Here is a 15118-nt window from a genome sequence, read left to right as displayed (position 1 = left end):
AGTGTAATTACCTCATTTGGTTATAAAGAAAATGTTGTGAATTAGTGCATATACCTCAAGGTTAGTGGGAGCAGTTTTGTCTTGTTAATTTTGTATATTGATGACATTCTAAATACCAATAGAGACATGGACTTACTATACCAAGCCAAAGAATTTCTTACACTGAAATTTGATATTAAAGACATGGGGAAAGCATCCTATGTTCTGGGAATTGAAATCTGGTGAGATAAAGACCGTAAAGTGTTGGGTTTATCCCAAAGGGTATATATTCAAAGGATCATGGAATGGTTTGGTATTGCACATTTTGCACCAAGTGTAGTGCCAATTAGTAAAGGGGATAAGCTTTGCATTGAAAGTTGTCCTCTCATCGTATATGAAAAAGAGGAAATGAACAAAGTTCCCTAATCATCAGTTGTAGGAAGTGTGATGTATGTGTAGGTTTGCATAAGACCTGACATTGCATTTGTGAAAAACGTATTTAGATATTTGCAGGGAATAAAAGAATTTTTTCTCACGTATAGAAGATGGGATGATCTTAAGTTGTTGGGTATATTGATTACGACTATGATGGATGCCCCGACACTAAAAAGTCAACATCAGGGTATGCATTTCTGTTAATAGGGGAGTTGTATCTTGGAAAAGCTCAAAACAAAATCTAGAACATCCTCCACCATGGAAGCAAAATTTATAGGATGTCATAATCAACAACTCATGCAATGTGGTTGAAGAACTTCATTGCTAGTTTAGGAGATTTGGTGTTCAATTGCGTTGATAGAGCAATATGACTATTTTGTGACAATACTACAATTGTATTATTCTCAAAGAATAATAAAAATAACAGTTAAAGCAATTACATAGATTTGAAGTACTTAGTTGTAAGGGATGGAATCCAAGAGCAAAAGATTACTATTGAACATATTGGAACTGAGAGGATGATTGCTGACCCCATGACTAAAGGCTTGCCCCCTAATGTATACTTGAACTGTGTAAAAGACATGGGAGTAGTCAATTCAATTCATGGTGTAATCTAATATAATGACACATGTCTCTATTCAATTAGTTTGCTCTGTCTCCTCTTGTCCCAAATCTGTCAATTTTGCACAAGTTTTCTTTGGACAGATGTATTAAAGAAAACACATTATGAACTTTTTACAATGAGGGTTGCAATGTATGACATCATGATACATGTAAGGGGACTGAATTGGAAACATAACCTTGTTGGGAATAAGTTGGAAACATCTCACAATCACTCCATAATTGTAGGGGTGTGTTTAAATTTGAATTTTAATTGAATAATAAGGAAGATTTAGGAGAGGTGATGGGATTTGAAGAGATTTTCTCTCAACTAAATTAGGAAGTTCATCAATAGGATGAACTAATTAAGAGATGGGAGAAATAAATGGAATGTTTTCTCCTTTGAGTTTAGCTAATGAGCTTATTCATATGGTAACGTTCAAGAAGGCCCCAATCGGTCCCTTGAACATGAGAGCTCTAGAGTGGTTAGACTCGAGAGGAGAAAAATACTAGAAGGAAACCAAGAAAAATAAAACTCCATACTAGTACACTGATCTTAAGCAAAAAGGCGCACCAGAAACATATATTTTTCTGTTGATTAAGAACATGGCTGCAAGATAACTGATTTGGTTGGATTTCTCATCAAACAATAAGTAAAACTCATGGCTAGGGCTTCTAGAGGAGGTAAGATGATTCACTATATTTATTTACATACTGTTTTAATGGTTCAGTATAACCAGAGATAGATTGGACTGGTTCTCACTTGGACCATGTCGAATTGTCCTTCACATCCCTCAGATCTAAACAATTGGGTTTGGACCTTTTTATTATTTGTCCTTAAAAATCTACAGACAAACTGAACTGCCAAAGCTAAGATTAAAGAGAGATTTGTCCTAGTAAATAAATAACACGAGAAGAAAGGGTATTCTTAGATATCTTTACTGTCGAAGATGAGAGATTTGGGTTCCTTAAGGTTTTGCTAGAGTTATTTTCAGTTCCTGCTTGGCAGCAACCTTTCTTTTGGGCTTGGAGGCATTCTTGGGAGTTTCAAACCTTTTGACGGGTTTAAACCCGAGGCCCGAGCCTAAGCCCGAAATTCGACAAGATCATCAAATGAGAGAGAGAGAGAGAGAGATCTGGAGTTTTCTGAACGAGAGTATGGGACATCGCCGGAGAGATGATACCTGGGGAGACTATCCAACAAAAGAAATTAGGCTTAGAAATTTAGGATATATATTATTATATTTTTTTAATATATATAATATTTTTGGGCTGAGCCAGGGTCGGAGCAAACTTTTATGTGAAATCCCATGTTGGGTCCAAAATTGAGTAAGGTTTAAATAATAGGGCCCAAATCCAGGCCCATGAGTCTAATAATACATCCAAAACCAATCGTAACCGGGCTGTTGGATTACCAGCCGCGGCTAGAAGGTGAAAGGTGAACAATGTTTTTCTTGTCGTCCGTTTCATTAGTCGCTGAAATGACTTTTGTTTTGGTAGAGAAGGGAGGGGACAGTGAAAGATGAGTCGATGATGTTTTTGAATAAATTTAATTTTAATGTTTTTAGAAGTCCGCCCGTTAACTGCATCATTAACGTTAAATTTTAAATAACATACGTTTTTGAAGTGACGTGTTGACTTTTGAATGGAAGTTGCTGATTTATGCAAAGACCACGGATGTTGCAGATGCTCTCTCCTCCCTTTTGGGTCATTTTGCCGAGTTCCTTGGACATGGTTCTCTCAAGCGCCCTAGTATACTCTACACGCTAGGTGGGTAGCTTATCTACTGAGTTTGACCAGAAACTATAGATTTGCGTCGCCTATTTGCTGAAAGTACAAATGGAATGGTTGATCATTCATTGGATGAAGTTTATGATACACCAGATCCGGCTCGACCCCCTCCTGCATACTTTTAGCTCCCGCCCTCTTCTTCCAACCAATGCTTGCCATGGCCAGTGTTGGGTCGAACGGTGCAAGAGCACGTAGAGACACCGGCTAGTGGAAAAAACCTAAGTAAGCGCTTTAACCCAATGTTTTAAAAAATGATCTAGAAATAGAATCGTTCTGTTCACTGGTTTTTGGGTTGATGATCCAATTGTCTGATTTGAATAGATATAACAGTTTTTTATCAAAGACCGGATTTAGGATAAAACGGAATCAATTACCTAAACGATTCTTAAGTCAAATGGTCCAACCGTCCAAATCAATGATAGTTTCAAAACCTTACTTTCACCAATCAACCACCTTTCTCCCTACAATTTCTTGCCCTAACTGTTATACTCTTCGAAGCTCTCTGAACTTCTATCAACGAGCAAGTAAACGCCCGGATCCAATTCTGGTAGAGATATTTCTCCTCCAAGTACTGTTTTAGAGATTCAAGAGTCTCCAGTGCAAATGTTGGATGCTGAAAATGAAGAAGAGAAAATTAATAGAGGAGATGATGATGATGATCGCCCTGAATTTAGATTTGTTGCTTGTGTACACCATCTGCTTGGACTTTCTGTATGTCATTTTACTTTTCAAAGTCCAAACAAGTTAAACATCAAATCTAAATCCTGGAAAACATGAAATTATTCAAATATAAACAAAATTAAAAAAAAAAAAAGAAAATGCAATTTCTCATTAAACAAAAATTAAGATCTGAAATAGTCTAAAGAAAGAGACGTTGACGATAGAGAGTTTTCAGTACGGGTGCGAATGGACTAGATCTTGATTATAATTCGTCGAATTTCTATTTTTCCTGATTCAGATATCCCTCTCGGATTTTTGAAATAGGATTCATTTAAATACTGAAACCTCCCTCCTCTCATTTTGAAAATAGACTAAAACTTCTGCCATCAAATAAAGACCTCCCATCCTAAGACGTCAAATGTGTTAGGATGTGGTTTGGACGGTTTTCGGGCTGAATGGTCTGACCATCCAAATCAAAAGCGGTTTGAAAACTATAATTGGAACAAATACATATTTTCCAAACATAACCTAGGTCCAATTTGATTTATTGAAATAATAATGAAGATATATCATATATATAATAATGAACAAAATACCTGTTGCCAATGAAATGGACTGAAAATTTTCAGTTGGTATAAATTCAACCAATCTACGGTATTATGTAAGTGATGGTAAGGCCCTTGATAATTTGAGGAGGAAGCATGCAAACATATTCAACGTATTGTTACTTGACCCGTGAGTTGATTCAAAATTATAACATCAAAAAGTAAATACCAATTTAGCAAAAACATAACATCACCACCACCACCACCACACCACAGTTATTGAATCAACACAACTTACCTTACATGATGGAGCAAGGAGTTGGGTTTATTTCGTTAACTGTTACTTGGACTTGATAAAAACAATACCCTGGTGGACATCTATTACAAGGGCAATCTGATGGTGGTGGTGGTGGTGGTGAACATTTCTTTTCTTTTTTATCTACACAAATAATACAACAGCATCCTGGTGGACATACGATGGCACAAGTACAAGCACAACAAGGGTGGTGTGGGCATTTCTTTTTATCAGCTGGCTTCTTAACTTCTTCTATCTTGTCCTCTTCAATGGTTACCAAGACGGTGTAACCAACTTTCTTCCTCAACATGGTTGTCAAGCAGGTGGTATCAACTCCATCCCCCACTACCACCAATTTCTCCTTGGAGTCATCCAGCGACACCGAGATCACTCCTATATAACCATATGTTCACATCACTTTATTAAGGGTCCATTTAGTTCGTAGCTGGAATCAGAATCGGAATTGAATGATCTATTTTTATAACCCACTTAATTTAAATAGGAATGAACATGAGAATTGGAATCATCTAGAATGGGATTTCATTTTCAAGGAAGAAGGAGAGAATAGCCTTTCCCTCAAATGGGGGAGTAACATTCCACTAAGAATGGGAATAGGGTTCTGATTCCACCCAACCAGATCACCATTCCTATGAACCAAACGGGTCCAATTCTGCTTGTGATTATATTTTAATTTCCTACATGTACAAGGCGAATTCTGACGATTTGGTCCAATGAACAGCCCGCCTTTTGATATGCAAAATTCAAAAGTGGATCAAGTTTGGAAGTGATACACACCGTATGCTTCTGCAGCGATCCTCATGGCCTTGTGCCGGCAGTCGTCACAGTGCATATCCACCTTGATAACGATCTTTTGCTGTTGCACAAGCAAATCAACACCACAAAATTAGCACAGAATAATCGACCAATTCAAAAAGCAAACTGGGATATGATAAAACATCAAACACATCCGTAGACTACTACTTTCATATTTGCCCGTCTCAAAAGAAAACCAGCCTGTTTTTCCAGTGAAGTGAAGGTACTTAAGCAATCTAATTAAGGGAGTTAATTCAGTTTATATAGGGAGTTGTAGTCTTTATTTTTTATTTTATTTGTTGCTTCAAGGGGTTAGACAACGGGGGGGTATATAGCCCATTCAATCCCAAATCTCCACGGCAATCAGCAAAAGAGACCTTACCAACCAACCGATTGTCACTTTGCTATCTGTTGAATTATCAATTAGATTCTTTCTTACACTCAAATGCGGTGCCAAGATATAGGGTAGTATTATTAGCCACTAAGATATATCATATGGTACACCAAACCCAGCTACCAATTAGGACGTACAGTTGGATGTTGGTAGCCTCATCTCATGCTCAGTAAGCCGACACCAAGTAGCTAGTGCAGATATAAATCAGCCATTTCTTCTGTAAAACACTTGTATATATAGACATGAACAAGGCCTAGGTCATGTATAGCTAGATATAGTGATCAACCATCTGCTTTACGCCTTTAACACAAAAGATATTAAAAAATAATAGTAATTAAAAATGAAGAAATATAGAAAAGATCATGTAATATTATTTGAAAATCGGACCAGAAAATTGGGAACGGGTCCGTTTTTCTCCAAAACCATTGATTTTAGTCAACAAACCGCTGAACCGTCCAGTTAATGGTTCGAATCGTTCGAATAGTTTTGACCGTTTTTTAAATTTTTTAATTTTTTTTAATGTTTTTATCAGAACGGGCCGGGTGTTTGGATCGAATGGTCGGACCGTTCGAACCAATAACCGAACCCCTGACCGGTTCAATCACCAGTTGGGTTTCAAAAACCATGATAATGGCGTTCATATTATATTTTAGCGACAAATTAAAACGTGTCTGGCACTGGTGGCATTTTTAAAATACGCCATTAAAGATGATCTATAATGGCATTTAGAAAAACGTCACCGATATAATCGAAATTTGTTGTAGTGATCCTACCGACCAAACAGTGGGGTCTGGGGCTTTTATAATTGCAAATAGATTAGAGAGGAAGAGTAGTGTATGCGTAGAAAGCAACATGCAGCGACAGGAATCGAAATGGGTATCCCTTGATCTGAATTTGATCTGCTAATGATATCTGGTTTGAGTCGAACTTTGTCGTTTGATGGTTTCAGATCACACTCGACTCGGATCAAATTCCAATATTTTCCGGCATCATAGCCAGAAAACTTAGAACCAATCAACCGGCGGTGTTATAAAGCGGCAAAAAGTCAAAAGAGAACTGCGATTATTAAATGCTGTGTGATTATCAATCATATTAGAAAATTACTTACTTGACCTATATATCAATGATTTATTCTCTCATCACATGTCCAGCTATAAATGGCACATTATTCAAGTAAAATGTTACAACATAAACAAAAAAAAAAAAAAAACAGGTACATTACAGACATCCCACCGTCACAACCACAACCACCACCTCCTCCTCCACCACTACGGTTATACAAGTGAACAGAACAACCCCCCAGTTGAGAATATTACATGATGGAGCAATTAGGTTGGGTTATGTCGTTAACCGTCACTTGGACTTGACAATAACAACATCCTGGTGGACATCTATTATAAGGGCAAGGTGGGGAAGGCGAGGGTGGTGTGGGTGCTGGTTGTACCTTTGTATGTATACAAATAATACAACAACAGCCTGGTGGACATGGCTTAGGGCAAGGTGTTGGTGTTGGTGGTTGTGGACAAACCTTTTCCTTTTTACCAACACAAATAACACAACAACATCCCGGTGGACATACGATTATACAATTGGGGCAATCGTCTGGTTTTGGTTTCGTTTCCGGTGGCTTGGGGGGCTTGACCTCCTCAATGGTGATTAAGACTGCGTAACCAACTTTCTTCCTCAGGATGTTGGTCAAGCAGGTGGTGTCGACTTCATTTCCGACCACCTCCAATTTGTCCTTGGAGTCATCAAGCTTCACCGAGATCACACCTACATAGTACATATCAATCAACGTCCGGACATGAAAAGCTTACTGTTTTTTGCTTTTTAAGCACTTGTACTTGTGATGAGAGCATATATATGAACAATTTAGTCTTTTTTAATCCATCTACTTTGATATATAAAACACAGAAGTAGATCAGGTTTGGAAGTGATACACACCGTATGCTTCTGCAGCGATCCTCATGGCCTTGTGCCGGCAGTCGTCACAGTGCATATCCACCTTGATAACGATCTTTTGCTGTTGCACAAGCAAATCAACACCACAAAATTAGCACAGAATAATCGACCAATTCAAAAAGCAAACTGGGATATGATAAAACATCAAACACATCCGTAGACTACTACTTTCATATTTGTCCGTCTCAAAAGAAAACCAGCCTGTTTTTCCAGTGAAGTGAAGGTACTTAAGCAATCTAATTAAGGGACTTAATTCAGTTTATATAGGGAGTTGTAGTCTTTATTTTTTATTTTATTTGTTACTTCAAGGGGTTAGACAACGGGGGGGTATATAGCCCATTCAATCCCAAATCTCCACGGCAATCAGCAAAAGAGACCTTACCAACCAACCGATTGTCACTTTGCTATCTGTTGAATTATCAATTAGATTCTTTCTTACACTCAAATGCGGTGCCAAGATATAGGGTAGTATTATTAGCCACTAAGATATATCATATGGTACACCAAACCCAGCTACCAATTAGGACGTACAGTTGGATGTTGGTAGCTTCATCTCATGCTCAGTAAGCCGACACCAAGTAGCTAGTGCAGATATAAATCAGCCATTTCTTCTGTAAAACACTTGTATATATAGACATGAACAAGGCCTAGGTCATGTATAGCTAGATATAGTGATCAACCATCTGCTTTACGCCTTTAATTAGGGTCGTTTGAAAACATGAATAATTATCCTTAAATATGTGAACGCTGAGGAAATAAGAAGAAATTCAACCTCTTTTGTTTTCTCGTTGTCTTTTTTTTTTTTTTCTACATCATTCACTTAAAATTCTCTCTCTTATACGTCTCCCCTAGCTATTAGTATGTATTAAATATACAAAATCACAGATTGTGTCATGGCCTAATTGGCAACTTGTGACCCAGAATCTTCTGAAGGGAAAATAGTGTAACACTGAAGTAAATGATTTGAATTAGGACATTACATGCATTCTTCTTTGAATTGATTTGTGTCTAGATGTTCAGTATATTTTTGGCATTACAATGGCATCATTGAGCTGGTTTCTTCATACCTTCTTGGCCTTTTGTATCATTGACAGATCTGTACCAACCGGGCAATTGGAATTTGGGTTGTTAGCGCTAGCCTATCAAGTTGATTATCATAACAACCTTCTATTAATTCTCTTATTATATGCGCATGCATGGACAACATTTTTTTTTTATATTACTTTGGAATTAATCATTCTGGAAAAGTTCATCTTAATACAAAAACAATTCTTAGATGACCGACCCTGCATGACTTAATTATTAATATCCCATGTGGTGGTTGGGATTTGGGATGAGAGGGAGAGAGAGTAAGTCGATGTCACGTAAACCAATTACCATGGTGATTGGTGAATGAGGTGACTTATAAATTTATACTAATTTTATTGAAGAATAGAGACGTTAGGTTTGTTTTATATTGTTTATTGTTTAAAACATGCCTTGCAATCTTGCAGATAGGGGTGTCAATTGAACTGGATTTGGTCCAATCCGATCCAGTTTAATGGATCAGATCCTATCTAATCCATTGAATATTTTGGATCAATTTGGACCAGTCCAATTCAATGTTTGGACCGTCCAAATTCATTTTGATTTAGATTACCCAAATTCGGTTCATTGATACATATATTTTTATCTTATACTAAGGGATCAGATACTGGCTTAATCCAACCCAATTCAATATAAATTTATTATGAATTGATCAAGTCCAATCCAATCTAATAAATATTTTGGACCAAATTGATCTACTACAATATGGTCTTGTTAGTCCATCTAATTCATTCAAATTGATTTTAGACTGAACGGGGTCCAATCCAAAATCGGTCCATTGACACCCTTACTTGCAGATTATTGCACTGAAAACGAAGTGCAGAAGCCAAAAATAAGAGTGTGTGATGTAGATGCTATGGATCTATCAAAAAAGTTGGCTATGTGGACCGGTTTAGTATATTTTCTATTCAATATTGAAATTGATACTTTACAATATAGTATATAAATATTGAAATTGGTATTACCACCCATCCAAACTAAGAGTGATTAAATATGAATTGAGCGGTTGATTAATTAAATCGACTAAATCAGTTTTATAAGCTATGAATTATTAGTCATGTCCCAATTAAGGGCAGAATATTTGATGGATAATAACTCTTTTAGGCTGTGTTTGGTTAGAAAGAAAAAGGTGGGGAGAAGGGAGGGAAAGGTACTTAGGGAGGTTTGTAATGACAAGTTGGTTTCATTACTTTGATACAAATTAAATAGAGATAAAAATACAGAAGATGACAAAAGGGGAAGAAGAAAATGTGGATTTGTTGCCTCAATTGTGGCGACCAAACCTTTGCAATGGAGCATTTTTGCCGCTCTTCTGTTGAGAAAATAGAATCTAGGAAGAATTTAATTCTTGGAAAATTTCCATGTTTGTCAAACGACCTTGAATCACTGGATGAAATTCAGAAAGCCCATGAATGGTTTGGATGGGTATAGGTTTCCCTACCGTTTTCTTCAAATCAAACACCACCTTATAGGTTTCCCTACCGTTTTCTTCAAATCAAACACCACCTTATAGGATTTGCATGGTGTTGATGTCATAAAAATTGCTAACTTGGGCTTTGGTTTTGGTTTGGGCATTAAAAAAAACTCCATTCAGTCCATTCGGTTGAGGTATCGGAATCGGATAGCCCAAACCTGAACCTTACCCTTGCACCACTTCCATCGCCATTCAGTTGAAAATTGAAATCAATAATCTTCATAAAGATGGGCCCAGTCAGTCAGGTGCACATTATTAGGGTTTTCAACCTGTTGCTGACCCGGCCAGTTGAAGTTCAACTGTTGAACTGCACAATATGCATGTAAACTTTTTTTTACCATGGTAACTTTTTGAGATCTATATGTTCAAAGGCGTCTTTTCCCGCTATTTTCACTTAAAAGACCCCTTTTTAGTCTCAAATCTTAATTTTACATTTTTTACAAATAAAAATTTAAAATTAAATTAAAAAATATAAACTAAAGATAAAATAATATTTATATATACATATATAAAAAATAATTATATATTATTTTATTGATATAATGCATGTTGATACAAACAAAGATTGAACCAGGAGGTAAATTGGTTCAGCCTCCGGAGCCGGTTTTAAAACATTTCACAATAAACAGATCTGGTTTGTTATTCCGTTGACAGTAATGCACACCAGCAATCTTAAGGGGTGTCCCACATGCTTGAAAATTTGTCCCAATTTTTTTCAGCAACTTTAAATTAGGGTACATTGTTCAAACCACCTCTAAAATTTCTGATAGTTACATCCTGTCAATTTGGTTCAGTCAACATATAATATGTGAAATGACTAAAATTGCCCTGTGCATATGCATCCATTTGTTTTCTTTGAGAACAGCTGAGAACCTTAATTATATAAATGTAAAATCGTTGTGGTTTCAACTCGTCAATGACCTTCATTTCTTGAGAACAAGCTGAGAATGTTAACTGTTTCAATGACGTTGTAGTTCCGTCTGTATTTAAGATCTAATGTGCATCATAAGTATTTTTGTTAGAAAAAAAAATCCTATGGAGTCAATTAAGGATAATTTTGGTATTTGAAATATTAATAGTATGATATTATAATTTTTTGGGTTTTTAAAGTTCAATTCACTTTTAGAGTGGAGTTAAGATTTTTAGGGGTGGACTGAATCCTGTCCGTGGATTGATGTTAAATTTATGAATAAGATGCGATTTATAGGAAGGCTCTTAATAGATTAAAAGGGAGCTTCAATTCAAATTTCTGAGGTGGATTGCAGTCCACTTATCCCTATAATTTTAACGTCATCGTTAATATATACTGTAGATGCCACCGTGTCAGAAAGTTTAGGGAAAGAGTATTATCATTGGCACAAAGTAGAATATAACTCCGTAACTATCTGAAACTTTTGGGAGATTTCATCAATTGAGATTAAGCCCTAATTAGTACTTTGCACTGTTTTGGGATTGGGTCTTCGCTGATTCCAGTTTCTCATCCTGCCCAAGGGTCTCAATGGCATATGGCATTGAAAAAATCAGATATGATAAGTTCGGTTCCTAGTAAAAGTTAAAATTCAGAGATTCCAATACTGAGGAAGCAATTTCCATTACCCAACTCCATAAAAGAAATATGGAATTTGCGTAGCAATCCTATCCGAATCCGATGGATAGTCCGAATTGGAAATGGCAACATAATCTTAATGCATATTTCACCCATTCTTGCAGCGAAATCAGTCCAGTCCAGACCCTCCAATCTGAATAAAGAACACCTGATTCGAGAGATGTTTCTAATAAATGCAGAGATATGTATATAGGTGTTGATGTAGCGTTTATTTGGCACTGATACCTGATGGAGGGTGATTTGGCCCGATCTCGTAGTACGGGAACATGTAGGTGTGACTTTGTTCAAGCGATGACTCAGTGTGACAGCACAGCAAGCGTAGCCGCAACTCGGAGGGAAGGTCCCATCGAGTTCAGCCCGACAACTTGGCGGGATAAGCTACTCGTCGGGAGCCGCCTAGCCTGCACCTCCTCCCCGAGGCTAAGGCACCCCAAGTTGCCTCCGAGCTCGGGGCCCCCTGACATTTCTTAATACCCGAGCTCCTCCCAGTCAATCTCAGGCCACTCCTAGACAGGAACACCTCGGTCCGCCTCTAGGTACCCCAAGGTGAAGACACCTCGGGTCATACAGCTTGGCATAGCTTGCCACAGGTAGCTCGCCACTTAAGGGATAGCCCGGCATAGGGTAACTCGCGAAAGAATAGTTCGGCATATCGCAGGAAGATCCCCTGCCCGACCACCGTACCCGAAAAATCTGGGGACAGCAACCACGTCCCTCGTCAGACAGTGTCGCGCCTGTCACCTTTAGAGGGTGTTTTACACCTGACAGGCACGTACCCTGCAATGACGGCCCGGCGCGTGCCACCTCAGCCCTGCTTGTAACGGCTACGGTAGGCTGACAGTGGCGGTTATACCTGCCCTGTCAAAGGCTAGTGGGCCTGATGCAACGGAATTCTATTATCAGGAGCCTACTCTTAAAGAACAGAGGTAACTTCTATCACTCGCGCTATTTGCACTCTTAGGCTTGGCCCTCTCCTTGCTTCTTCCACAGAATACTAACTTAACTGTCGGAGTGTTCTCGTCGGGCAAGCCCCCAGGAATTATTCTTCTTCCCCATCTCAGGTACCTTTCAGGAGCCACGCAAGTTCCAGCTAGGAGTGATCGGATCGCACACCATCATTTGGCGTCGTCTGTGGGAAACGCTTCTAAAAGACTTCCTCTAAACCTTCACAGTTCATTTTTCTCTAAAAACTCAGCGTTCATGGCTTCTTCAAGTAATGTCGAACGTAGCATGGAGATGGATAACACCAGGGAACAACCCCAAGTCCCCATGGTCTGCATTGGGTAGTTCACCATTCCCCTCTCGGTGGACGGAGTCCCCAGCTTGAACGTGCCGCAAGCAGCGGCGCCTGTGGGTGTTCCCCTTCCCTCCTTTGTTGAGACGACCTTTGTTGAACCGACTGTCATCCCTCTGGTGACAAGCCAGGACCGGCTCGATGATTTGATGCAGTGCATGCGAGCCATGCAAGACCAAGTGCAGCAGCTCCAGCAACACCAGCTTTACCAGCAGCAAGTGTTGCACCACGTCTCCCAGTACCACTACCAGCAGCAATTCCCTCAGCTGCCTCAGCCTCAGCTTCAGCCATAGCTCCCTCCTCGGCACCCAGCCTCACAACGAGCTAGGTCCCGCCGCCAGGATGAACACCCTTCTCGCCAAGGAGAAGCCTCCCAAAACCCTCCTAAGAGCCAGGCCTCCTCCCGCGGCAGACAAGAAAGACCGGCCACTCTGGTCTCGCCGCGGGCAGTCAGGTCGGGAGGACCCCAGCTCGCTTGGTCTACATCACCTCGGCAATCAAAGTTCGAACCCCGCTTCTAGAGAACCGGTTTGAGGTCCTGGCTGCAGATTCCAACCAGGATCCCTCTGTCTGCAGCAATCACCAGTGGCCGAAGCTGCTTCTTGCGCAAACCATTCCTGACAGCACGGAGGTGAGCAACACCAATGCGAAGCCCGCCAAAAAGCAGAGACGTCGCCATCGAGCTCGCCGATCCACCACCCGCAACCTGCCCGAGCTCGGAGGCAGGGAAGAGGTAAGCTCGGGTGAAGTTAAAGCTCCCCTTCTTTCTGTTTCTTCCCCCCTGTCTCCCAAGCTCCTGGTTGTTCCAATGCCTAAGGACTTCAAACTCCCCCCTCTCGACAAGTATGACGGGTCGTTCGACCCAAATGATCATGTAGATGCCTTCTAGTCGCAGATGCACCTGGCGAGGGCCAGTGAGTCTTGCATGTGTGTGGCCTTCTCCACCACTTTCAGAGGAGTAGACCGCACATGGTACTGAAACTTGGCGCTCGGATCGATAAGAAGTTGGGTGCAGTTCGCACAAGCCTTCACGTTCCACTTCGTCACCAGCAAGCGGTGCTCGCGAACTGAGGAAAGCCTTCTCAACATAGTCCAGAGAGAGGGAGAGTCCATCCAGGGCTATATCAAGCGGTTCAACGATGCATGTATGCAGTTACCACGCCTACACCCCGCTGTGCGCCTTGCAGCAGCCAAGAAGGGCGTGACGCACAAAGAATTCAAGTGGCACATGGTTTCAACCAGTCGGTGACCATAACTGAATTTCTCAAGCTTGCGGACAAGTTCATAGCCACGAAAGAAGAGATCAACCAGAAGGAGAGAGCCGAAAGAAGAAGAACGTAGCTCAGGGGGCAAAGCCGGGTCAGTCGTTTCGAGCTCTTATAGCGGACCGAACTGATTACACCCCACTGAACACGAAGCGGGCCAAAATCCTGATGACAATCAAGGACGCCCCGTATGTGAAGTGGCCACCCCGCCTGAGGGGGAATTCCAATGAGAGAAATAAGAACTTGTACTGTAGTTTTCACAGAGATCACGGTCACAATACCGAAAATTGTAAGAACCTCCACGACGAGATACAGGAGCTCATCCGTCGCAGATATTTAAGGAATTTTGTACAAAATAATAACAATAATAATAATAAGGCAGGTCAGCAAGGGGAGCATGGTAAGGATGCTCCCGAGTCCAGCAGCAGGCCAGCCGAACAGTCGTAAAGGCAGCCTCCGGAAGAGAAGCCTGTTCGGGGCACCATCCACGTGATCGTGGGAGGCTCAATCGTTGCGAGTTGTACCTCAGCAGTAGCTCAGACGTCAGTTCGCGAAGCTTCCAGGGAAGAACAAAATCCTCCGAAGCGGTCGAAGACAGAAGAACCAATCTTCTTCACGGAGGACGATGCGCGAGGGGTCCACTACCCTCACGATGACGCGCTTGTCATAAAGCAAAGGATCAACAACTTCGAGGTCAGGCGCGTCCTTGTTGACTCAGGTAGCTCGGTAGATATTCTTTTGAAAGCCGCGTTCGACCAGCTTCAGTTGTAGGGAAGTGACTTGATGCCCGCGAACACTCGTTTGGTGGGCTTCAACAGAGAAGAGGTCAGGCCCCTTGAGAAAGTGACAGTACCTGTGAAAGTTGGCACATGGCCCTCCGTAGTCAGACTCAACCACGACTTTCTGGTGATCGCGACCC

General features: G+C 40.4%; 1 protein-coding gene and 1 long non-coding RNA gene across 2 annotated transcripts; both read right to left on the bottom strand.

Annotated features, from left to right (window-relative positions):
- Positions 1–4203: 4203 nt before the first annotated feature.
- Positions 4204–5343, bottom strand: LOC104599931 (uncharacterized). The gene is made up of 3 exons (XR_016076670.1): positions 5287–5343; positions 5101–5179; positions 4204–4698 (listed from the first exon to the last, which is right to left on the bottom strand). It is a non-coding gene; the product is annotated as an uncharacterized LOC104599931 (long non-coding RNA).
- A 1325-nt stretch (positions 5344–6668) lies between these two features.
- LOC148791384 (uncharacterized) lies at positions 6669–7738 on the bottom strand. Its single transcript, XM_088889026.1, has 3 exons — positions 7643–7738; positions 7457–7535; positions 6669–7285 (listed from the first exon to the last, which is right to left on the bottom strand). The coding sequence occupies exons 1-3, from the start codon at positions 7646–7648 to the stop codon at positions 6825–6827; spliced, it is 546 nt and encodes a 181-aa protein (XP_088745152.1). The 5' UTR covers positions 7649–7738; the 3' UTR covers positions 6669–6824.
- Between the last annotated feature and the right edge of the window lie 7380 nt (positions 7739–15118).

This window comes from Nelumbo nucifera, chromosome 5 (genome assembly GCF_055504915.1).
Source record: "Nelumbo nucifera cultivar China Antique chromosome 5, China Antique-T2T, whole genome shotgun sequence".
Lineage (NCBI taxonomy): Eukaryota > Viridiplantae > Streptophyta > Magnoliopsida > Proteales > Nelumbonaceae > Nelumbo > Nelumbo nucifera.
The sequence above is the reverse complement of the archived record's forward strand: the minus strand, read 5'-3'. Positions and strand labels throughout refer to the sequence as shown.

What these genes read in the sequence shown, in the direction of transcription:
- LOC148791384 (XM_088889026.1), bottom strand. An exon ending in GATCGCTGCAGAAGCATACG is followed by an intron (nt 7,286 to 7,456) that starts GTGTGTATCACT and finishes TGTACTATGTAG; the next exon opens with GTGTGATCTCGGTGAAGCTT.